Below are 25,414 nucleotides of genomic sequence, written 5' to 3' on the forward strand. Positions count from 1 at the left end.
TTTGATTTACGTTATAACTATGATGGTAGCGAGTAACGAAGACCTAATGGCTCGGCGTTAGGAGACTTACAAAGGTTTTCACTCGCGGTTTTACGTCGCGTGACACTGACTATGGACGGGCGAAATATTTCTTACTTGAATTTGGGTAAAGGAATCGGCGTGAGACAAAGGTTGCGACAGGTTTTAAAGGAATTGATTGGAATTTTGTTCGAATGGTGGGGCCGAATGACCTGCCGCAATTGATGCTTACTCTGGCGAAATCTATTCTTAAAACGCGAATTATATACTAAGTCGGTCATCGACACACGTTTGACACCTGCTCGGTTGGTGTAATGCTAAGGTTGTCAAAATACCAGGTTACAGGGATACTCAGTTTGAAGCAATTGTTACGAGTCCAGACGAGTTACGTAAAGTAACTATGAAAGGGCTCAATTCAAAGCTTCTTCCGTTGACCTTTGACTTTGCCTGGAAGTCACCATATAAGGGCCGATAGGCATTTCCGTTGCACCCAATTAATAGATTTCTTTGAAACTAACATCATTCAACTTTTCTCGGAAACTCTGCGATGCAGCCGAGTCCCCACCATTTTCCCATAGATTTTTGACTATAAAAAGGCCAGAGGCCTTTTAAACTCGGTCTAGGGGGCTCATTCGTAATCCAGTTCGAGTTTAGTACGCGGCTTAGATTGGAAGCAAGATCGAACATTAGCTCTCCTTCGAGCAGAATCATAGAGTGCAGTACGTAAAGTAAATTCACTGTAACGTAGTCTTAACGACGCGTCCCCCGCATACCTCTGTGCGTAATCTAGAGAGAGAACTTAGTTCCGCGACAAGTAAACTCATCGACAACTGTATTCCTTCGAGTCAACTTAAACGTGTAATAATATACATTTTTATAAAGTTTGTCAAATTGGACTTAATTCAATCAAAACCTTTCCTAAATCCAATAAAAAGCGAACGCGTAACGATCCCACAAATATTATATCTTTACTGCTCGAGATATATTATAAATTTGAAAATTACTAGGCTATACTAACATCTTCGCAATCCTTGCGAAGGTCTCTTTCCTAACCTACAAGTGGCTCCCGGTGTTGGCCATTGCGCACTGGTTCGTCCACGTCCCGTGGCTCCTGGCGAATGCAAAGTTACTCGCTGGTTCGTCCACAATCTTTATTCCATCCTAGTGGTTCCCGATACTCGCCAAGTTGAGTGTCGGTTCGTCCACGAAAATCTACCTAAAACCTAAGGTGTCTCCCAACGAGTGCAAAGTTACCCGTTGGTTCGTCCACGAAACAATAACAATATTCCAAAAACTCTGGCTCTCGGTCAAACTATCTAGCCCTTGGCTCGTAACAAAACTGGTGACAGCGGTGGGATACGTTAACGTTCTTATGTTGGTGCGATTCACTTCTGTGAATATACCATTTGAATTAAATTCCCTTCTTATTGGATAGTTTTGGATTGGATTTTTAAAAATTTCTTTGGCTCCGCGTCCAAAAAAGCTCCTTAGGGAAACGCTTAAATTCGCGAGGATATTCAAAGTAGTTTGAACTACAACCAAGGATTGTGGTGGCAAAGAAAATCTGATTAGATTATGCCTTAACCATTCCGAGGGAAATTATTCTTATAACGCCTTAGAACTTCGGTTATTCTGTGTGCGTTTACCGACGAGTCTTTACATAGACTCAGCCAGTAGATTATTTCATCGCCTTAGCGGCTGTATCATTGTTTCCCATATAGTTTGTGAATTAGTTTTGGAAATCACCTAAAGAATTCATCATGGCACAAGCACAAGATGATATCGCGAGTTTAACTCTTTCCATGGCTAATTCTGCGGCTGCACTTACGTAGCGTAATTGCATTCAATTCGCAACATCGTCGATTCCGATTTTCGACAGAGAAAATCCGCCTCTCTCGGTTTTCGCGCAGAGCGTAGAAAACGGGTTAGCGTTAGTTCCACAAGATTTGGAATCAGAGTATTTAAAAATTGTGTTAACAAAACTTATGGGTTCCGCGAGGATCAGCATACAAAATAAAACGTTCTCTAACGCATCAGAGTTTTTAAAACATCTGAAGAAACGTTACGTTCCAGGACGTAATCTCGCATATTTCCAAAGAGAAATTGCTCGTCTAAAAATTCGTAATGATGAAACTATTCGAAAATATATCGATCGAGTTAGTCACCTGGCACACTGTACTCGAACCGCTATTCGCGATCGGTACGGCGCGAACAGTGAAGAAAGAATTAAGGAAATAGAAGAAGACGTGGTTGAAAATTTCCTCGAGAGACTGCCGGAACGAATAGCATGGAGAATGGCATCCTTGGGTGAAAGACACGGCAGTCTGGAGGACGCATTCGATGCTGTTCTTCAAGTGGATCGCCGTTTACGAAACCGTCGTCGCATCATTGATGACAGATCGACAAATTACGACTACGAAGAGGACTACTGTAGCCGCAGAAGAAGTCGTGAAAGGAATCATAGTTCACGACGTGGATACTCTCATTTACCATCTCCTTTGCGTTATCGCAACGACTACCAAAGTGACAGAAGCACATCGGGTTCGGAGTCTGATTACGACGACCGAAATAGGCCGGAACACGAAACAGTTTTAACTTCGTCTAAGCATCCTTCGTGTTCGTCCAGTTGTTCTTCTAATATATCAACAAAAGAGGATAACCACAGAAGAGACAATCGGACCAGCAAACCTAGCAATATTTCACAATTATATTGTTGGAACTGCGGTGTGAAAGGGCATGACGGAAAAACCTGCAGAGACAACGAAAAGTATGGTCGTAGAAGCAAATCACCTCAACCTTCTTCACAGAAACATTTAAACTTCAACAGCGCTCATCGTACAGGCGACACGGTGAGTGTATTGAAAAAGGATCGCCAAAGAACCATCCGATTCGACGACAAGAACCAATAATTTACAAAGGAGCACCAACGCCGAGAATCAGGGTCAAAGTTCCAGAAATGAAAAACGGACAAGGAGAGTTCCTCATTGACGGCGGAGCTTCCGTAAACCTTGTAGTTCTCGACACGTTGACAGATACAACCAAAATCACTTCGAGGGAAGAAATCGAGATAACGGGGTTATCTCGCTCCATCATTCGTACGTTGGATACCACTACGCTTCATATCAATGGAATCCCAGCACACTTCTACGTAGTAACAAATCTGCCTATTGACGCCCATGGCCTCATAGGAAGTCCTTTCTTACTACAAGAAAAAGCCGAAATCTCGTATTATCACAAGACGTTAGTCATACGCAGCCAGCCGACTAAACCTATCCATTTCTGTAATTACATGAAGACAGGAACACGACGTAATCTTACCAGAACTAAACATCGAATTCCTGGAAGGACGACGCAGCCAATAGCATTAAACATAGCCAACCCGGAAGTTAGGAAAGGTTATCTGCCGCGTTTAAAAACACCAAAGAATCTTTTCATTGGTGAAGCTGCGGTCCTTAATCGAAACGGTATGGGTTATGTTATGGCTACAAATACAGGAGAAAAAGAAGAGGAAATAACCTTTGAACCACAGTACTTGCATCCGTATGACACCTTCGACACCTCTGATGAAGATTCAGTGTTATATTATCAATCAGATGATGTTCAAGACAAGAAGAGAACACAACATATTTGGAACACTCTAAAAACCGATCATCTTAATTCTGAAGAACAACGACATATCAGGAAGATTATTCAAGAATTTTCTGATAAATTTTATCTACCAGGAGATAAATTAGACAAAGTTCCAAATTTTTATCACTCCATTCACGTTACAGATGACGTTCTGATTAACACCAGACAATATCGATATCCACCTATACATCACGAGGAAATTCAACGACAGGTGGGAACGCTTCTGTCGCAAGGAATCATTAAACCATCCAATTCACCTTACAATTCACCTTTGTGGATTGTGCCTAAAAAACCGGATGCGAACGGGAATAAACGTTGGCGTATGGTCATCGATTACCGAGCACTCAATGAGAAAACCGTTAGTGACAAATATCCGCTTCCGCAAATCACAGAAATTTTGGACAAATTGGGAAGTGCCAAATATTTCTCAATTTTTGACTTAGCCAATGGCTTCCATCAAATTGAGATGCATCCACGAGACAGAGAAAAGACTGCCTTCACAACACAGTATTGACATTACGAATGTGTGCGTATGCCATTCGGATTGAAGAATGCACCACTAACATTCCAACGTCTTATGGATCAAATTTTAACGGGACTTCAAGGATCAGAATTGTTTGTCTACCTTGATGACATCGTGGTTTACTCATCATCACTGAGAGAACACGAGATCAAGATCAGGAAACTGATGAACTGTCTCAGGGAACATGGACTTACACTGCAAACCAGCAAATGCGAATTTCTTCGCAAAGAAGTCACCTATCTGGGACACATAGTTTCATCAGAAGGAGTAAGACCTGATCCGAGAAAACTCCAAGCTGTAAGAAATTTTCCGACACCGAGATCACAAAAAAATATTCAACAATTCCTTGGATTAACCAGATATTATCGACGCTTCATTTCGAATTATTCAGTAAAAGCAAATCCTTTGATTCAGCTACTCGGAAAAGGAATTAAGGGGGCAGACTCCTTCGGGGCCTACTCCGAATCGATCGAAGCGCTGTTGCGAAGAAACGGGCATTAGTGAAAACATATAATTCATACATGAGACTGTGGGGACCAGCGTTCCGTACTCCCAAGTATGGGGAGTAGGGGAAAGGCGATGCGCATGCGCGCGGTACGCAGGCAGACAGAGCGGAGAGCGTGCCCGGCTTCCTTTGTAAGCGCACCAAGTAATAAACGTGACTTTGATTACTTGACTGAGTTTCTTTATACGCTTCCCCTACGCACTGATCACTCAAGAAGAACAAGAGCAGAATAGGGCTGCTGATACAACGATAACCCTATAAGACATTTGATAATGTGGCATCTAGCGTTATCCTGTTGAATTACAAATGAGAAGTGCGAAGGTATAATTGCCAAATCGCATCGTAGGAAAGTTCTGTCACGCTGTTGCCACATCAATTACAATTTTATGCATCAGTAAATATCTACTGAATACGCCTTGAGCCGATATTTTGCTTCATACGGAATATAGAAAAAGACGGTGCGAGCGAGAAAGAAAGAGTATCACGAATGAAACAATACATATGTGCCCAAAATTATGAAAGTGGTTTAAGAAACAACATTTTCGTATGAGATTCACACAAACTGTCACATTTATAATAAATGTTCATTAATCAAGACTAATTATAATGTTACGTAATATAGAAATATTTTCTAATTTATTCAAATGTAATCCTTTTAATAAGAATAAAAAGTTTCAATGTTACACACAGCAATATTGTCACATCAATCACTTGTATCCAATGTTACCCTAGAACCTCCTTCTATTTCTTCCATTTTTTCTTCTCTTTAAAAAATCATTGACGAATTCTGATTTCTATGTGTAAAAACTTAGACTAGAATACAAGATACGGCTAAAATATAATTTTGAATTTTTACGTTATGAACAAAATAATAACATTCCTAATTAGACTACAATTTGTGTGAGATTGAGCCCTGAAACGAGTGGCTTTACGAAAAACATATGTCCTTACAATGTTTTGTATAATATCGACTCCATTTACAACTTTTTGGATTCGATCTGATCCAAATTTGAATAATGCTTTTACTCAAAATATACTACATGGAAGTAAATGACCTTCGAACTGACAAAATTAGTCCCAATAATAAATTGGTGAATTGAGTTGAGTGGTATAATTGTAATCTGTGAAAAGGTATACAAAAATTAGAATTATTTAAAATAAAAATTGAAAACAAAAAAAATTAAAAGCTACCACGAGATTCGAACCAGGCACCTACAGATTATGAGGGAATGCCTAATTCACACTCAACTAAGATACTTTCGTGTAAAATTAGTGGATTAAACTGTAACTTCTGGAACAATTCCAATTGTTTGTTTATAGTAAATAATAACTATTGAAGAATAATGATTTGTAAATCACCTTTACTTGCTACTTTTTCATCGATGCAAGGGTCACTCACACTGAACCTCTCGTACTGTTTACAACGAGTGCAAGACGTTGCGAGTATTCATTAGCAATGTTATAATTTATACATTTAGTGAAGAATAAACAACATGTATCATAACATAATGACAAAAACATTATAGGGGTATATATTTTTCGTAAAATCACTCGTTTCAGAGCCCAATTTCGCACAAAATGCAGTTTAACTAGGAATGTTATTATTTTGTTTATAACGTAAAAATTCAGAATTCTATTTTAGCCGTGTTTCGTGTTTTGGTTCATAGTATTTGCATACAAATTTGCAAAACGATCGATCAGCATGTTATCAGTAAAAACAACGACAATATACTATTTTTTAATATATTTTTTAAATAATTGATATTTTTAAAAAATTTTTACATAGGTGGATTCGTCGTTCAAAAATACACAATCGCCCCATTTATATCATTTTGCTTGCAATATTTAGAAAATAAGATATACAATTATTTAAGTTTCATTCCTTTATTAAGTTTCTTGAAAATTTTAATTCAAATAAAAATTAACAGTCTGATATTAACTTTAAAATTGTATTATAAATATATTTGACACAATAACACAGAAGAAAGGAATACAATAAAACAATGCAAAATGCAAAGTATATACAGCTAAGGCAGTAAAAACTTTGTTGAGATTATAAAATTTTGAATTTTATGTATTAGTATAATTAAATATACTACTTACATAAATAATAACTATACTCTACGTATCAGCCATTGAGATATTAAAGTTTTAAATTTTTTAATGTATTAAGCTATTAAACAGTACAATTTTCTAACGATTTGAACTATTAAACTATAAAAACTTCTTAATGTATATAACTAAAAAAATCATGGTACTAAGAAACAATATTTGTTATATGTTGTAATAGTTGTATAATAACTTACTTTAACTTGCAATCTTTGTAAACTTTCAAAGTAATGTAACCCCTTAATTATTTTTTGTAAACATAATTTTATGTAAATAGTAATAATAAATCAACATAATAATTATAATATATAAACAAGCTAAATGAGAGCACGTACATACTTGTCCTGTTTATTATTATTATTAGTAATTTAACAATGGAAAGAATTTTTCCCAGTCATTCTTTTTACGAGATTTCAAGGTCACATATTTTTTAAACGAGATTCTATATTTTTTTCTATATTCTTCTAGAGGATATCTATACAAATATATTTAACTTTCTTAATATTCGTAACATTTGAATTATTTAATCGCAAGATAACTTGCTATAAATAACGCTCTGATCTTTTAAATAGAACTGGAAATAATCCGTTAGATTCTTGTTTATAATAACAAACAATTTTAAAATTTAGATATGGTCCTCTTATTCAATTTGTTTGGATAAATTTGTAAGAAATTGTATTGAAATTTATTTGTTAGAAAAATACGAAGAATAAGAAATGTGTTCCTTAGACGACGATTTTGGGGTAAGTGTCGTGGGGTTCATCACAGTCCTGTTATCAAAAGGCATAGCCTTCCCCCCCTCCGTGGCCAGATTCTTTAGGAACAATATTCCCATTCCTTAGCAATACGGTGTCGGGACGCTTCCCTTCTTTAAACACTCGCTCTTCTTCCAAACAGTCACACAACACCCGATAGCTGGGAGGCCAAACGTAGCCATCAGCCATCAGTTGCCAACGGGACTGTTTAATATCATGCACCTTCAACCAGCCACAGACAGACTAACACCCTATTACCCTATCATAAATCCCTCAAAGACACGTTCTCGTTCGGCTAACCGTCCCAAACTCTCTCTTAAAATACGTTCACGCTAACATATTTAATTATTTAAGTTGGAATTTGTTTTTCATGGTCTTCTTAATTAGTTAGTTTATTATTTTTATGTAAAAGAACATATTATACTTTCATATATATATATTTCATATATATACAGGGTGTAACAAAAATGTTGCAGTTCCTTAAAAGGGGTGATTCAGGGGGTGATTTGAAACAACTTTTTCCTTAGCGAAAATGTAAGATGAGGCTTCGTTAACGAGTTATTAATGAAAAACACCGGCCAATGAGAGCACGAGTTTGCCGTCCGAGCGACTGCGGTAGCGTTGGGTACGCGCTGGGCGCTACGGTTGTACTCCGAACAAGAAAGTCGGCATGCGTCGAAGGAAATAGCATTCGTATGAAAATATTTGCATAACGTATAAACGAAAAAGCAATGCAACAAAAGAAATGAACGGAGACTTGGAGAATTAACGTTGAAGATAGAAACGTTGAAAGTAGTCTGCGTTAGATTTAAAAAATAATAATCATTAATGAATTAAATGCAATTCATCTGTAGTTTGTAAATCTGTGTCACTGGGTCACTGTACCGATACTGGTCATCGACCGTCGAAATGGTTTATGGTAGGGTAGAATTTTTCCAAAGAAGCTCCTTGTACCCCCACGTAGTTTAAACACCTCAGACCTTCCTTGTTCGGACACTCCGAGATCATGTCTCCTTCGAAACCAAAGCAATAAAGCCATAAATTACCTAAACGCGTGCCCTAGCATAAACCATTTCGACGGTCGATGACCAGGATCGGTACAGTGACCCAGTGACACAGGTTTACAAACTACAGGTGAAGTTTGTCCTCTTCTTCCTTTATTTTTCGTTGTATTGCTTTTTCGTTTATACGTTATGCAAATAAGAAATTTACATATTCGTGTTTTTACGTTGCACGTAGTTTTCCTCGATTTTAAGTAATTATTCACTTCAAGTGATACACAAAAAAAGGACTCGGTATTATTTATTATGTCGCTTTCAGTTTTCATACTAATGCTATTTTCTTCGATGTATGACGACTTTCTTGTTCGGAGTACAACCGTAGCATCTAGCGCGCGTACCCAACGCTACCGCGGTCGCTCGGGCGGCAAACTCGCGCTCTCATTGGCCGGTGTTTTTCGTAAATAACTCGTTAACGAACCCTTATCTTACATTTTCGCTAAGGAAAAAGTTGTTTCAAATCACCCCCTGAATCACCCCTTTTAAGGAACTGCGACATTTTTGTTACACCCTGTATATATATACGTCGTTACTTTTGTCTCCACATTATAACGACGTGTCCACATGTATAACTATGCAAAATAACATTTTTTACAATGTTTTAATTCGTAACACATAGTATGTGAACTAAAGCGTGGGTGGCCAAAGCTCCTTTTCTATATTGAATGAACTATCAAATTCGACTCTATTCTGAGAAATTACACATGTCTATTATTATCTGGTCGGTGATAGTACCCTAGACTGCTAACGCTCGTAGCTTGGCACAGGAAAAGGTGATGCGAGTGGTGGGGTGTCCGCCATTTGCAGTGTAGGCAAACCCAAGCGCACCAAGCGGAAAGCAGTGTATATGCAGAAAGTATATGTTGATATACATCGATAGAGTGAAACAAATTTTTATATTTTATATTTTATTACTCTCTAAACACTGTTAGGTTATTTATATCATACAAATTTTATATTTATTATTTTTATATTTAATGCCTCAAATGGAATAAAAACATTACACCGTAATCTCCCTTACCGCCAAAAAAAGTGACATGCATATAGCTCAATAATCTATATTCAAATACTCATAATACAAATATTCATGCAAAAACTATGAATAGTTTATATGTTTTTACATTTTTATAATAAAACTTTTTCACACTGTTAAATGTGTTGTACTTTAATTTTTCGTATAATTCCATATAGCTCCAAATTCTTTTAACTTTTATTCTCCTTTAGGCTAAATCAATTTAAAATAATAGCTAGTTAGAGACTAAACTTTGAACAATGAAAATTTGTCCTGAAAAGCTACTGGAAGTGTGAAAACAACTGAAATGCAAAGACAGTTTCACCATTCAAAGTGTGGGACACCCTATGTACCGGACCGCATCACCGTAGGGTTACAATGCCATGCATTCCCACTACGGCATGGTACGACAGAATTTCAAATGGAGGGGTTATACTCTCAGACACCATTTCTTAGGATTCTTATAGTACACTTTCATTTGTTATGACCGATTTATTAAACGTTGGACAGAGACAGGAGTGATTCGACGGAACTCTAATTTTCATAGGTCATACCCGCGCTTAGTTATAAACGGTCGTCTTAACTCTTTCGCGAACCGGTAAGATCAGCGAACAGTGGCTGCACCCATTTTATCCACTGGAACCTTTCCCAGTTGCTTGCCTTTCTTAGGGACCCTTGCCATCGGGTAGCTGGTTGCTGAGACGCGTTTGTTGGCACCATTTACTCCTAACCGAGCATAAACGCGCCTCAGGAGAAGACCCTGAATGTCCTCCCAAGATATGAGCTCTTGCCATCGAGTGATTACATCGAGTCGTGTTACTTGGCACAAGGTTGCTCTGATCGGAGCATTAACACGACTCTGCTATGTTCAACCACTGTCCACGCCCGAAAACCGTCAAGAAGACACGAGCCCCGTTTCCCGACCGTTCCGTCAGTCACCCGTGCCTCTCTCAAAGTAAAAAGCCCCTATTCTGACCCCGCGGTGCGCCTTATTCTACTTCCCCTACCCCGGGTCAGACTTCAGTAATACTATACAATTATAGGGCTGAACATAACGCAACCATTGGCGCAACGCAACGCAGTGTTAATAACAACGACAACAATGATCACATATACATCGGAACAATCGCAGAACTTAACACAAGATATAACCTAATCATAACAATGCAGCTAACTGTAACACAAATGAAACTTGCAATAATTATGCAAAATAAAATCAGTTCTTAGACCTCTGTGTCGTCAGCACACTTCACTGCACAACCACTAATCACTTGTCACGACCTTTTTATTTTTGTTTCATGGAACGAATTGTTCCTACGTTATAGTAATTGATGGCGTCGAAAAGGGCCGATTATTTTCAATGTAACAGGTGTTCCACATAACCACCGCCAGTATCGATGCATGTTTGGGCACGCACAACTATTTGCCGCTGAACTTTTTTAAGCATTTCTGGCGAAATGTTAGCCATTGCACCGTGAATGCGTGCACTTGCTTCTTCCGGCGTCTCCACTGGTTGACGGTACACCTCATTCTGAAATGATTATGGTAAAACAAATGCAAAATGTAAGTAAAAAAATAGTTATAACAGAAATAAGTAAAATAAGTAAAAAGGATAAAGGAGTAGCAATAATTAAATTATCTTTAGGTAGCCTCAGAAGAAAAAATCCAGCGGATTCATGTCTGGTGACCGTGGGGGCCACGCAACAGGACCGCCGCGGCCGATCCACCTGTCCTTGAAGGCTTCATCTAAATAGGCGCGGACATTTTGGCTATAATGTGCCGGAGCACCGTCGTGTTGATAGAACATGTTCTGTCGAATGTCATATGGAATATCATCCATGAGATCCAGCAGAACATGTTCTACAAAAATTTTATACCTTGAGCCGTCCAGCCTGTCAGGCAGAATGTAATCGACCAGCAGACTTGTGCTGCTCGTAGACGAAGTGCTCGCGGATTCTCGTCACTCCACACATGCAGATTATGGGAGTTGAAGTACCCATCCCTTGTAAAAAGGGCTTCATCTGTCCACAAAATGCATTTGCAGAATGACGGATTCCGCGTTACTTCTGCCAACAGCCACCTAGAATACTCAAGCCGCTGGTGGTAATCTTCTGGGTGTAAATGCTGCTCCTGTACATGTTTGTACGAATGTAGCAAGTGCTCCCTAAGAATTCGGTGCACCGTCATGTGGCTTACACTAGAACAAAATACAGAAACATCAATTATCAGATAAAACTTTCCTTCCTTAATTAATAATTACTGCATTTATCTTGTTTTGTGACTTACTTTAAGCGGCGGCTCAAATCGGGTACACTGACGGTGGCATCTTCTTCAACTGCATCTAGGACATGGTCCGTAGTTACGAGGCTCCGGCTGGACATCGGCCTTTCAACCTCGCTGTCACACGTTACTGCACTACCAGTAAAAAATAACCGTGCCGCTAATCGACAATTGACGCTAATCGAAAGAACTACAACATTTTTGTTACACCCTGTATTGAAGTCTGTGGTACTGCTGTAACCGTTGACTGCGATAGCTTGGCTTAGGTTAGGGTAGCCATTTTGCTTCCTCGCGTGGTTTCGGTGGCTGAATAGTTCCTGTGATTTGTACTTATTTGTAATGCTTTTGTACTTTACGAACAATTAGACAGTACTAATGATTATAGTTTTATACATATTATCTTAGAAACGGCTCTGTATGCAAGATTAGATATTAATTCGTTTACATATAGTACGCATGTAACATGCTTTCTGAAACCGTTAATCAATCCAGTAATATGCGTTGTTATACTTTATGTTACAATATTAATGAAATATTATGTGGGAAAAGGACAGTTTAAAAAAAAACTAAGCTGGCTAAATTAGTTTATATTAAATATTGTAAAAAAAAAATAAAAAATAAGAATTAATAAAATTTATATTTTTGTAAATAGTCGTATTCCTTATTTCATCTACATTATATTCTAGATACATATACAGAATAGAAAAGGACAAGGTGAGTTAGTTTTGTTACTTACAATTTCAGTAATAACGCTGTTTTGAAATTGACAGTAACAAAAATAATGTCTTGTTCTCTTATAAAATAAAAATCTAATTTTTAATAACTATATTCAGAAAGCACCGCTTGTTCTACCATGTTGGATTTTAGTTCCTCCGAGGTCACTTACTGTTAGATAGTGTGCCAATACTCAATACCATTTCCCTGAAAAAGGAAGTTGGACTGTTGGACGCTCCTGATTTTGCTAAAAATAAGTATTTGAGAACTGTATGTACAACCGTATTAGGGAGATTTGTATCATTTTAATAATTTTATTTCATTTAATAATTACTTTTGCCATGTTATATTACATTGTTGTTATTATTGTTATTATTGTTTGAATATTCGGAAAAATAGACATAGAGTTATTGTAGTGACATCTCCAGAACATTTCCTGGAATGTTCTTGTTGTAAATTGGTCTTCTCTGCGTGAACCCAAAAAAGTTTATTTTCAATTGCTACAAAAATTAATGGAAATTCATTCTTTAATTTAAACGTAATTCAATTTTGAATTACAAAGGAAAAAGAAAACTAGCGCCTGCAGAAACAAAAGAATTTGCATGTGTTTTACGCTTTCATAATACAATACTTTCCTCAATTAATAGAAACAAAAGTATAATTACCTTTATGCTTCGGTGATTAAAAATAAACTTAAAATTCCCATATTACATGTATTATGCCCAATACCCGTCTTAAAATAAGGATTGTTACGGATAATTGTTTTAATTATTTTTAACATACTTGTTACACCTCATTCTACAGGTTTATACCATACATACTGTTACGTCTTTGGGGAGGCGCCGGCGGCTCCCCGCGCCCACTACTGTCCCGTAATCGCCACGGCATCACACAATTATTTTCAGATACACTTCGTTTATTTACAATCTTATGTATTACTAGTCTTATATACAAGGCTCGTATGTCAAATGTAGCTTTTGCTATGTACTCTCTGATAACTGTCAGAATTCTGTCTTCTTCTGACGTTCCTCGAACATCTTCCTATTCTTCGTTGCGAGCGTACCAGGCCGTGGAGACATACCCGGTGCTCGCAATAATACATACACAGATGCATACACCCACGTGCAAAATTTCTCATATATGTTAGTGACATCTGTCATACAATCTAAGAAATGAAAGAAATTACGAGTTTAAAGCTCAACAGTTCTCAATCTTAAATATTCAGGAGATATATCTCCAATATTCGGTGCTGTGTGGGATATACAGGGTATCCCAGAACTGAGAGTACAAGCGGGAAGGACGTAATTCTACATGAAAAAATAAGACGAAAATGTGGAGTAAAAATGTTTCATATCACGCTTCCTTTCGGAGAAAATGGAGTTTGAATTATGGTCTGGTGCAAGCGTACGAAAGTATAGTTTTGGACGCTTGAAGGGTATACAAGATAAGGGGAGCACTTTAGGACTGACATCTGATTGTCTCTACGACACGCTAACACCTGTACTCTTGCAATTACGTTACAAAGTGACATCAGTACAACCGCAATTTTTATACAGGACAATTACGAACATCTCCTGCTCGACCTTACTTTTAAGGTATTTCAATTTAGTACATAAAGCCACAAAAAATTCAGAAACATCTTGCTGTACATTTCGAGAAAATTTTCCTCCGATGAAATGTCTAATGTTCGTAGTATCTAAACTTTTATTTATCACCAAATATGAAATAGTCAATTCACTCAACGGATTGGAATTATGTACTTGCCATAACAACGTTCTTATCGATACGCATTGTAACATGCATTGCACTGTCGCGTTTGCGTAACAAGACACTTTATCCAGATTCAAAAATCCATGTACATTCCACTTCATACCATTATCAATGTTCTTTTCATCAAATCTTTCTTGCACACATAAAATCGCGTCATCACGTTACCCACGTAAGATCCGCAACTTTGGATCTTCGTTTTTTCGTAACTTTTATAACCGGTGAATTAGATTTGCAATTTTGCTCCAGAATTGTCAGTTCATTGGCTTTTACAGCGTGAGGATCGAAATTAATCAGAGGAAGACCATTCAATGACATAACGCGAAAAAGCGCAACGTAAACCTACCCGCAACTAAAAACACTGTTTCCAACATCCACAATAGCAATATCGAGACTAAGTTCCTGATTCTTATGAATAGTAATTCCATAACTAAGCGATACGGGAAACTGTTTTCGAAATATAAAAGTCGTATCTATTACTTCAAATTTCACGGTAATCCTTTAGATTGTGCATTCCGATCCCGAAGGTGGAACAATTTTTATCAATCCAACGTTGTTCCTATCACCAATAGATCTGGAAACAGACAATACCACGCCAATAGTGCTATTAATGAAACCTTTGGTAACGTCAAGGTTTCGTCTGATCATCACCTTCGCACCAATTTTGACAATTATACACCTAGAAAGCACAGTCGTGCGAGAAGTGTCCTCGTCAGGTTTAGCCAAGAGTCGCGAAACTTGTCGCTTCAAATACGGTACACAGTCTACCATATCTTCAGCTCCAAGCATTTAAAGCATCGCACATGTGATAGGTAGGTAATAAAGAAACCGTATCGAACAGCAGTTTCTTTATATAATCGCACAATTCTTGCAAACGTCAGGTACAATCCGAAGAAGTAAATTCTAGTTTTCTAGACATTAAACATGTCGTATCAGAGTCTAAAGGTCGCTTCCCATTGCTGTAACGGGCTCTTTCGGTCATAAATTGTGCGTGCTCGGCGAATTTTATTCGAAAAGACGTTCCCACTAGGCGAACATAGGTGCATGGTCGCTTTGGGTCTGCCGAGCTCGTTTGGTAATTAAGCAGATCACGGTGCAGGCTCACTAGATACTTCAGACCCTTCTGCTCGTAGAGTTGAAAGTTTCAAGTGCACGGCGAACGCGCTCGCGGCCCGAACTTACAGCAATGGGAAGCGACCTTAACAGTGTACTAACGCGAATCCTAGAGTATTTCATGATATCGCGTATCAGGCTGTTGTCGCACATTTATAGTTAATTCATTATAAGCAAACGAAGTCTACAAATTAATAGGCCCTAAAGAATTCTTTCGAACTTCTCTTTCATCAGTTGCACCAAAATCGCTTCTGATCTGTACACGGACGTCACTTACTACAACCACAACCACAACCACAACCACAACTATAACTTATATCTATATAACATATATGTTATAAATTATTTTTAAAAGAATTTTTCCTCACAAAGATAGACTACCCAATTTCTTTAAATATATTGCTGAATTATATCCACCGATGACAGACGAAATTGAAGAATCTAGCAGAGAAAGCAATACTGATGAAATTAATTAATATGATACACAAAACGGCCCTTTTCAGCGCCACCATACATTTTAACGTAGAAACGATCAACATCCAACATTTATCTCAATTTAGTCCAGGTTTGGACGATTATTCAACAAAATTTTAATCGATTCTGTCTTATCTCAATTTAAATAGTACATCCTTTCATGTAACATAGAATACGAGTACTCGTGCTCGTCTGGATAATTTATAAACTAACAGATATCGTAAGAATATTATAAGAATGTTAGGGTATTCGGTAGAACAATTTATAAAAAATGCTTAACTATTACTGCAAGTCAGAATTGGTACGGATCACCACTGCTCGGTCTTAGTTATCGAGTTATGCACAAGAAATGTTGAAATTCGGTCGCAGTCACTACATAGAATCACTTCAATTAGTTGTGATTCCCTAAGCAGGGGGTGGGGGTGCAGCCTCCACGCACATCGGGAATCGTGAGCCTGGAGGCAGAGACGCCGGTGGGCGGTTAAGTCTGGGTTAGGTACAATTAATATGGAGGTACTCACGACCATCATTTTCATACTTATACAAATTTTTATCTCGAAAACAAAAAGAGAGCAACAATTATTTCATTTACATTAATTAATCTACGTATAAAAATACATGAACTAGTGAAGTTTCAAAGAAATCGGTGAGGAGTAAGTAATTGTCAATAATTATCACAAATTAAACTAAAAACACATACAGTAGTTTATTACTTTCATTTAAAATACACAGTTAGAAACAAAAAAGTCCACATAGATAACCTCTACCTCTACAAGCTGTCAAACGTCATGCACGGCAAACGAAAGTCATGTCACAGTCAAAATGTTCAAGTCAAAATTTCAAAAGAAACCGACAATTGGTACGCGACTACTAAAAATAACATTAGTTTATAAACATTTATAAATATTTTAGTAGTTTATGAACATTTATAAATATTTATAAACATTTTTATTTACGCAAGTCCAATAAAGATACATTTATAACAAGAAATTTCATGATATAGTTCATACTTGGCGCGAATGTCTGCCGAGACTTCTGATGTACAGCCAATCACTTCAATTGAACAATGCTGCCATACTTTTAAATTGATTTAGGACTACAAAAATTGCATTTAGCATCTTCCTCGTTCACACAAATTTACATAAATCTTTCTCCCTCTACACAGCTAGTAATACAGATCTCACAGATATCTTACTACACTTTACTAGACGTTTGCCGGCACACGAGTCGCTTAATATGCTATTGTTTTTCGATAATGCATACACTGACAATAAGTTCACTAATACTTGCATCAATACGTAGATGAAGGTTCATAGTGTTATAATTATGCGTATATTTTTCTCCACTATTTTTAATTAAACTCCACTTGAATTTTATTTCTAAAAATAGCAATTTGCATTCTTTTTAATGTTTTCATAATTAGCGGTTATAGGGCATGCGTAGAAGTATAACCAATGAAATTTAAGTACAATTCCTAGTGAACTCCTCTCCTCACTTAGTCTTCACGTCCTTCACCTGTACACTATGCTTATGTTCCGACCCTATATTCCTATGTGCATTACATATTTCATGTTTCGTCATGATGAAAAGGATACATTAAGTATCCCTTTATTTATTAAAAAAAATTTTAATAACTCTAACAATACAGGTGTACCTTCAAAAAACGTTCCTTAAGTGATTTCCCCAGTTTCCCCTATGTAGAAATGCACAATTACTATTTTCTCATTTATTTAACATATATGAATACACTTAAAATTACTTTAAAAATAACTTATACGTAATTATAATAGATAAATTCTTGTACAGGTACTATGTCTTTTAATGTTATAATACACTATTCATATAGACATTCTTTTAATAAACTTAAACAATTCGATTATTGCACATTTTTTCATTAGTAAGTGAATCTAAAATGTTGGTTTATCAAGATTCATATAATTTACAGTTAAATTATAACGTTTATAACTATACAAAAATGTGTATGGGTGTGTGTATACACGTGTACACGCATGTATGTGTATTATATGTATGTATATATCACACGTAGTTATTGGTATCTTTTTCTACTTCACACCTTCCCTCAAAGCACTGTGTAAGTATTTACACTGTACTATTTACACAGTATTAAACATTGTAAATATACATAGCACCAATAACTATACATACTGAAACAATTTATTAGATACTGTTAACAGTCATATCTAATTTTTGCTTTTAACATAATATGCTATAACATATGTAAATTAATAATGCAATGTATTGCTATTTATTATTTCCATATAAAAAAAAGGATATGACATTATTACTAAGGTAATGTCATAATTACAAATCTCAAACTTCATAAAAATAAACTAAAATAATTTACTAATTAATACAAATGACATATTCATTTAACGTATTGATAGCAATCATAAAATTTTCAAATAAAACAGGAAGACTTTAGCAATTACAAAAAATAACGAACTAAGGTGTTAAGAAACATTTGTTTAAATGTTTATGCTGAACGCTTCTATAGAATATCCTCATGTTCAATAATAAAATTCAATCATCATCGTTAGATGTTCAACATCGTTGAGGTAGTTACACGAGGATAAATATTTAATGTAATATCACCTTTTATTTGATTTTTATCTTATGTAACTTGAGCTTGAACCCAAGCAATTCCGAGAGCACTCCTGAAAGAGCGGATAATAATACTACTTTTGTGATTGTATACAGGTAGGGATTAGCAGATAAACCAGATATTTTAAATGGACTTTCAAGTTCCTGTAAAATATATATTAATTAGCTATGCGAATAAAAATATAAAAACGGAATTAGTAATTAAGAAATAAATAGTCTTAATTACCTTTATCAAATCTGCTGCTAATTTGAGAACATTATTTGCTACCATAAGCTCTTCTTTTTTATGTGGTTTCTGTTCTATTTGCAAGTATAAATTAATCTAAGAGTCAAAATTTATAATTTAATTAAAACGAAGAAAGTGAATTGTACAGAATCATCTGTTTTAACTAAATGATACAATTACCTGTTCAGTTATTAAAACAGAAAGATTTCTATATTTCTTATTAATTTTTGTACCCAATGTCATAAAGCGTAATATAAATATTCCAAGAGAAAAACTCCACAACAGTGCTTCAACATTGTATCGGGAATGCAAACTATCAAGATCCTAAGAAATCGTAATATTTATGAAATGTTTTATTTGCATCACTATTTTATCTTACTATTACAATATTACCTTAATTAATTCCAAACTCACGAAGGATAGCAACAGTAACGTAACAATAAATGCTGCTGACACTATTACATCCACAGAACGTTGCGGCCCTCTTCTCTATAAAAATTAATATATCAAATAAAATATTTTATATAAAATAACGAATTTATTAAAGTTTCACATAATATAATGGAAATTGTGTTTATTATGCTTTTTCACTTAATCAAATTAATAACAATAATTTTACGTGAAATACCTTTAAATAAGATCTAACGCTCAACCATAATTTTATATTGCGCACTTTATTTAATCGAAAGTGTGGTAGATCTGATTTTCTTGCCCGCCTGGATGATGTCAAATGTGAAAACAACTTAGCATATAATAGCCTTTGTTTGTAAGTACGTTCTGCAACGGCTAACAAAAAGAATAATAAAGAAGACAATATCAGCCTTTCAAATGCTGATATAATCACCACTAGACGCTCCCTGAAAACAAGTTTTAAAACAAATTTAGTAATATATTGATAATGTATGATAGTATTCCAATTTCTTACATATTTTATTCATATATTAGATATTTTATGTTTACCAAAGAGTTGTTCCAAATGCCAAATCCACCACTTTCAATAGAATATCACTGTAAGTTTCCAAATTGACGTAAGTCAAATCATTTGGTATCAAGGAACTGGTTATATTATTATTACTGTCGATTCCAAAGTGATCGCTTAATCGTTTAATAGATGGTATTAATGATAATACTACGCTAAGCATTAGACCTCCATAAAAATAATTCATACTCTCAGGCATTGACTCTACTCTAGCAATAATTGCTGAACTGATATCCAGCACCGATAGTTCAGCCTTTTTTATATCACGACGTGTCCATATAGTACATGAAACTGAAATACAAAGTAGTATTGGTCATTTTAAAGATTAATTTTCAAAACCATGGAAAAAGAAATTGTATGTGGAATATACACCTACATTAAACTTTATACGAAAAGTGTACAATCAATAATTTAAACAATTAAAAAGTATAATTTTTAATTATTGTCATAATATATTACCCCGATCGTATGAAGCGCAACTGGAACTAAGCATTATAGAAGGTGGCAATCCAAATTCCCAGGAAAAAGGATGTTCTAAGAATTCTCCATAATTTTTATTCGTCGTTTCGGTATGTAAATCGGACTCCTCGAGTTCTGAACTGCAAAAATTTTCATTATCAGAGATCCAATTTATTATGAACAAAAAAGTAATTTACATTCTTAAACCTTATATCCATATCGTAATAAATGCATCATATGTGATAATTATGCATAAATTAGATATAGATTGCAACAAATTTTTCATATTTGACACAGAATGTATTAACAAAAATCAAATTATATATGAATAGGTATATAATTTTGCACCTGTAGCTACATTCATCACTATTTGTAGTTACTCCCATCCATTCTGTAGCAGATGTTGTAGCTTCTGTTAAATGATTTGTAGCAGCTTCTTCACATTCTCCCTCTTCTTCGCTTTCACACTGTTGCCGACCTTCTCTTAATCCAATTGTTATTGGATTATGATCTTTATCCTTAAAAAACCAAAAAATTGGAACTTTTAACAGATATTTATATCAAATTATCAAAAGTGATGAAATAAAATATTACAGGGAAATTAAAAGATAAGTGATAAATAAATATTTGGAAATATTTTGCAATGCATTGTTCATAACTTTAAAAAAAAAGAAAAAGCTTTTTCGTACATATATACGTGCGAACTTTTCACTATCTTTGTATTTAGAATCTATCCTCCAGAAATGTCCTACATATTTGAAAATACCATGTATGACGACGTGACTTATAAATGGGTCACTGTGAGCGATTGTCAATAATTATTTTCAACATCTTCGCTCGTGACTTAACATATGGTAAATAGTCAGAAACATTTTCTGTCCGCTTCGCAAATAAAGGAATTAAACTATGCGCTAGCCCATCGATGAATCATTCCAACACGAAATTAAAAGAGAATTAACCCATTCGCCTCAGATTTAAATGCTTAATAATTACTCGGAAAATCGAAACTATTTATTTTTTCGGCCTCGCGACATAACGAACTCAGCTTGTTAAATGAGGCGAATGGGTTAAATATTAATAATAATAGACATTTTGGTGAAATCAAACCAATGACGAGCATGTCATGAATTTTACTGCTGTCCCCTAAACGTGTTAAATTGTAATTGTAAATATAAGTAGACAAAGTTATAATCGACATGTGCAAATGAAAATCAAAAAGTACGATGTGTATGACTAATTAAATATAACATCCAAGTAACTGTATACACAGGGTGTACCCGAACTGATGATATAAGCAGAAAGATGGTGATTTTACGTGAAAAACTAATTTGAAAGTATAAACTAAAATTTTTCGAAATCGCTTTTCGTTTTTCAGATAATTGACTTTGAATTTTAACCGAGCTCGTATGCACTTTAATATAGACGTAGGCGCCTGCAATGCACGTCGAAAAAAAAAAATACGTCATGGAGAGACTTGGTTTTCCAAGATAGTTCTAAATAGCAACGGGTCTCGATGCAGGAGGGATTTCATAGATCAATATCTTACCAATATAATCCGTTTCTTTTAACCGTCTTGACGTTTCCAAACTCTACGTTTATGCCCATAGCTATTTGAAATTATCTTGAAAGACTGAGTCCGTCTACAGAAAGTACGACGCATTTCCCTTACCTCAACATATCTTGCGAGCGCTTACGTTCGTACTTTGGTGTACACGAACACGGCTAAAATTTAGTCAATTTTTTTAAAACAAAGAGCAATTTCGAAAAATGTTATCCTATACTTTCTACTTAATCTTTCACATAGAATCACTACCTATCCACTTGTATAAATTTATCCTTCTTTGCGTTTAATGATTAAGTACTTACCGTTTTACTAGAAGCTTCTCCATCACTTTTCGAAGAATTGTCATCTGTCTTCATTAACTCACATGCTGCGTGGAAAGTGGAAGACAATCATTTAGCTAATATGCCAGTTTACCTTTCCATCAAAAATGAATGCACGTTAGCAGTTCAAAACAAGTATTATATGTTCAAAAGTTTAAATATCTTAATCGTTATAAAGATATTATGTTTCATACTGTTGTTATTCTTTATCTACATAAAGAATTGAAATGAAAATTGTTATAAACCAAACCTGAAAATTTAGGCTGCAATAAAATTTGTTGAAGTGTTTGCTCTTCGTTAGTTTTACGTAATGTATTCTTCTTATGTTTAGGCTTTTCTACTCTAGCTCCTGTAATTCCTCTATCATTATCGCTTGATACATTTCCATTCAAACTTTCAAATCCATCATCATCTTGGTGAACATTTTTTACATTTTGATCTGGACCATCTATAAAAAATATATATTTTTTTGTAATACAATTTTTGTATTGTATGTGTCGAAAATTTTATGAAACTTTATATGAAAATGTTAACGTTAAATAATGCTGTTTCTACTAACTTACTTCCTTTGTTTAATTAAATATGTAATTCAAAAAAAAAAGGTATAGGTACAGAGTATAATGTACTTACTTGATTGCGTATGACTAGCTGAAGCTTCATTAATAGGAAGAGGATTGTTCACAGCCACATTAATTGGCTCGTTATCACAGGGTGTTTGAGCAGTCACAAATTCCTACAAAAATGTATTACATACAATTGGATTTATATTGATATCTTTCTTCTCTTATGTAATCAACTATTAATGTAATTATTTGTTAATTACCTGAGGCCGATTAACAGTCAAAGAATTTTCAATTACAACTTTTTTAGCAAACCGCACAGAAGTTAATACTTCATCGCTTACTGTACTGGCTTTCTCGGATGCTGTATCTTGAGACGATTTAGAATCATCATGTAATTCTATAAAGCATATAATAAATGTATATACTTATACTAGGAAAATTTAAAACTAATGCAAATATAAACTCACTTAAATTTTGTCTTGTTCTTGATTTTCCAATTCTACATCTAGTGTGTCGTGAACGTCTAACTATTCTCTGTTTATTTTGTTCATCAATTATTGTTGGACCTGAATGAGTTGATACAATATGGGAATGAACAATGCACAAAGTTAACATCATAATAACAGGTATTAGTGCTTCTGATGTAGACACAACCTAGAAAAGATTGTCATATTGATTAAATGCTTACATGCACTCACAATAGAGATATAAATATTTCATACATCACTTTCATTATCCTTGACCATCTGATAAAAGTATATACACATGTTGATCAACTGCAAGCTGTACAATAATAAAAATAATATAAATATTTTGAAAGTAGTTTGCTGTATCCACCATTTTCTATATAAAGGAAGGAATAATAAACGTTGAAATGCTAAGCAAGCTACTGTAGATAATCCATGCTTTGGCTTGGCTTTAGGAAAAGATGAACCTGTATAAAAGATTAATATTATATTATATTGAAGACTTAAATACACATATATCTAATATTTAAAAATTATCCAATATTGCAAGAAATAGTTCAATAAATATGTAATATACCGTTAGAGATCATTGTTATTTTGATTTATAAAAGTAAATCAAAAGTATGAAATAAGCTTTATTTTTCACTACACTTGATTATAATCTAGCTCATTTAAAACTAAAAATTGTTATCTTTAGTTGAGCTTAAATTTATAAGTATTATTTTCGTTATTTTAAAAATTTTTCTTCCTGGAACTAAATAATTAATAATATTTTATTATATATTATACCTCGAACAAGATCCACATCTATAAGCTCTGTTTTTAGTTTTGCAGTTCTCATTGGGACATGTGTAAATCCTCCAAGAATATGTTGTTCTACAGTCTTTTCCCATTGTTGCTTATCATAAGTACCAATTTTTTTCTGATACCTGGAACATTAAATTATTTATTGCATTGAATGATAATACGAATGTTTCAGTTCACAAAAACAATGAAATATAAGATTTCTTACCAATAAACTAGCTCGTTCAATTTCATTTTTGTTAATCGCTATCGCTGTTGTAAAAAACGATTAACTGTTAATTTTATCCAATAATCAAACGTGTTTAAACGAACGGAAGATAATTTTCCGTGTACTTTTGTTAGTAAATTCAAAGAAAATGTTGCTCCCATAATATATAATAAAAGATATTTAAACAGTGATTTTTTCCTCCCCGATATTACATTAAATACAAAACACGAACGACGTTCGGTTTGCATTTATGAATTTTCACGTCATTGCACAGAACTTGAAATTCTTAAATGATCCACAATAATATTTGCTGTAATACTCAAGTAGCAAATTTGCATCTAATTGACTTTAATTTACAAATGTTTACTGGTAAAATCTGGTATACATCCGTCATCTATTTAATATTTCCTAATACTGAGATCTCAAATCTCCCGTTGTCGACAATACAGTACCATCGATCACAAAGAATTATTACAGAAGCGAAACTCCGGCATTTTTTAGGTCCTATTTTTTAGTGCGCATGCGTCTTTATGATGTACTTGAAGATAGTCGTAGTAAAATTAAAAACCACTTTTAGTATTTCATTCTGTATCTCAGCTGTTGCAAAAACAGCAAATTTATAATGTTTTTACTAATTTTTTACGAGTAAATATAATTTTCCTTACTTATTTGGTACAAGTGTTGTAAGTTGTAAGTTAGTGTTAAGATAGGAGGATTTCCTACGTTTGGAGGATTTCCGTTTGCCGTAGAGTGAGCAATCTCAGTTTATGATATATCCACTCTATAAAAGAATATTCTTTGATAACTTCCTGAGGGATATGCAGGATTTGAGGAATGAGGAATCTCAGCTCTACGCTTGTTATAATTTGGCACTAAATTATGCGGAAGTATAGATTAAGTCATTTTGGGTCATTCTCTTATTATTCGAATATCCGAGTATTTAAAATACTCATTGTAACTCAAACTCGGACTCGAAATCCGATTTCGAGTATTCGGAACTCTGAATTCTAAGTAAAGAGGTTAAAAGAGTGAAGGCTTTAAATAAAATGATTAATATAAAAAATATGAAAAAAAAGTAATCTATTATATGAAGAGATGAATATGAAAATACGTCCATTACACACATTAATTTTGCATATAAATATTATGGTCATATTTTACATTATATAGACATGCTATCTGCAAAAGACTATGCAACACATTCTGCTATAACATAAATTTTTATATTTGTAGCTTTCTTATTT

The 25,414-nt window shown here is 34.8% G+C and overlaps 1 protein-coding gene across 3 annotated transcripts; it reads right to left on the reverse strand.

Moving 5' to 3' along the window:
- Positions 1-16,645: 16,645 nt before the first annotated feature.
- On the reverse strand, positions 16,646-24,582 carry Phtf (putative homeodomain transcription factor). Of its 3 annotated transcripts, XM_076375240.1 has the most exons (17): positions 24,171-24,582; positions 23,948-24,087; positions 23,414-23,625; positions 23,159-23,345; positions 22,952-23,088; positions 22,759-22,861; positions 22,379-22,576; positions 22,111-22,175; positions 20,593-20,762; positions 20,245-20,384; positions 19,767-20,076; positions 19,435-19,663; positions 19,200-19,295; positions 18,987-19,130; positions 18,807-18,902; positions 18,572-18,724; positions 16,646-18,123 (listed from the first exon to the last, which is right to left on the reverse strand). In XM_076375240.1, the coding sequence occupies exons 1-16, from the start codon at positions 24,194-24,196 to the stop codon at positions 18,575-18,577; spliced, it is 2,403 nt and encodes an 800-aa protein (XP_076231355.1). In that variant the 5' UTR covers positions 24,197-24,582; the 3' UTR covers positions 16,646-18,123; positions 18,572-18,574. The 3 variants fall into 3 exon arrangements, with proteins under 3 accessions (XP_076231355.1, XP_076231356.1, XP_076231354.1); XM_076375241.1 differs by having other exon boundaries at positions 16,646-18,724; positions 22,952-23,058; XM_076375239.1 differs by having other exon boundaries at positions 16,646-18,724.
- Between the last annotated feature and the right edge of the window lie 832 nt (positions 24,583-25,414).

The sequence above is a fragment of the Calliopsis andreniformis genome, chromosome 3 (assembly GCF_051401765.1).
Source record: "Calliopsis andreniformis isolate RMS-2024a chromosome 3, iyCalAndr_principal, whole genome shotgun sequence".
In the NCBI taxonomy this organism is placed as follows: domain Eukaryota; kingdom Metazoa; phylum Arthropoda; class Insecta; order Hymenoptera; family Andrenidae; genus Calliopsis; species Calliopsis andreniformis.

What these genes read in the sequence shown, in the direction of transcription:
- Phtf (XM_076375240.1), bottom strand. Translation starts at nt 24,196, where the DNA reads ATGAAATTGAACGAGCTAGTTTATTG. An exon ending in AGTGATGAATGTAGCTACAG is followed by an intron (nt 20,385 to 20,592) that starts GTGCAAAATTAT and finishes AAATTTTTGCAG; the next exon opens with TTCAGAACTCGAGGAGTCCG. An exon ending in TGAGTTTGGAATTAATTAAG is followed by an intron (nt 19,131 to 19,199) that starts GTAATATTGTAA and finishes ACGATTTCTTAG; the next exon opens with GATCTTGATAGTTTGCATTC.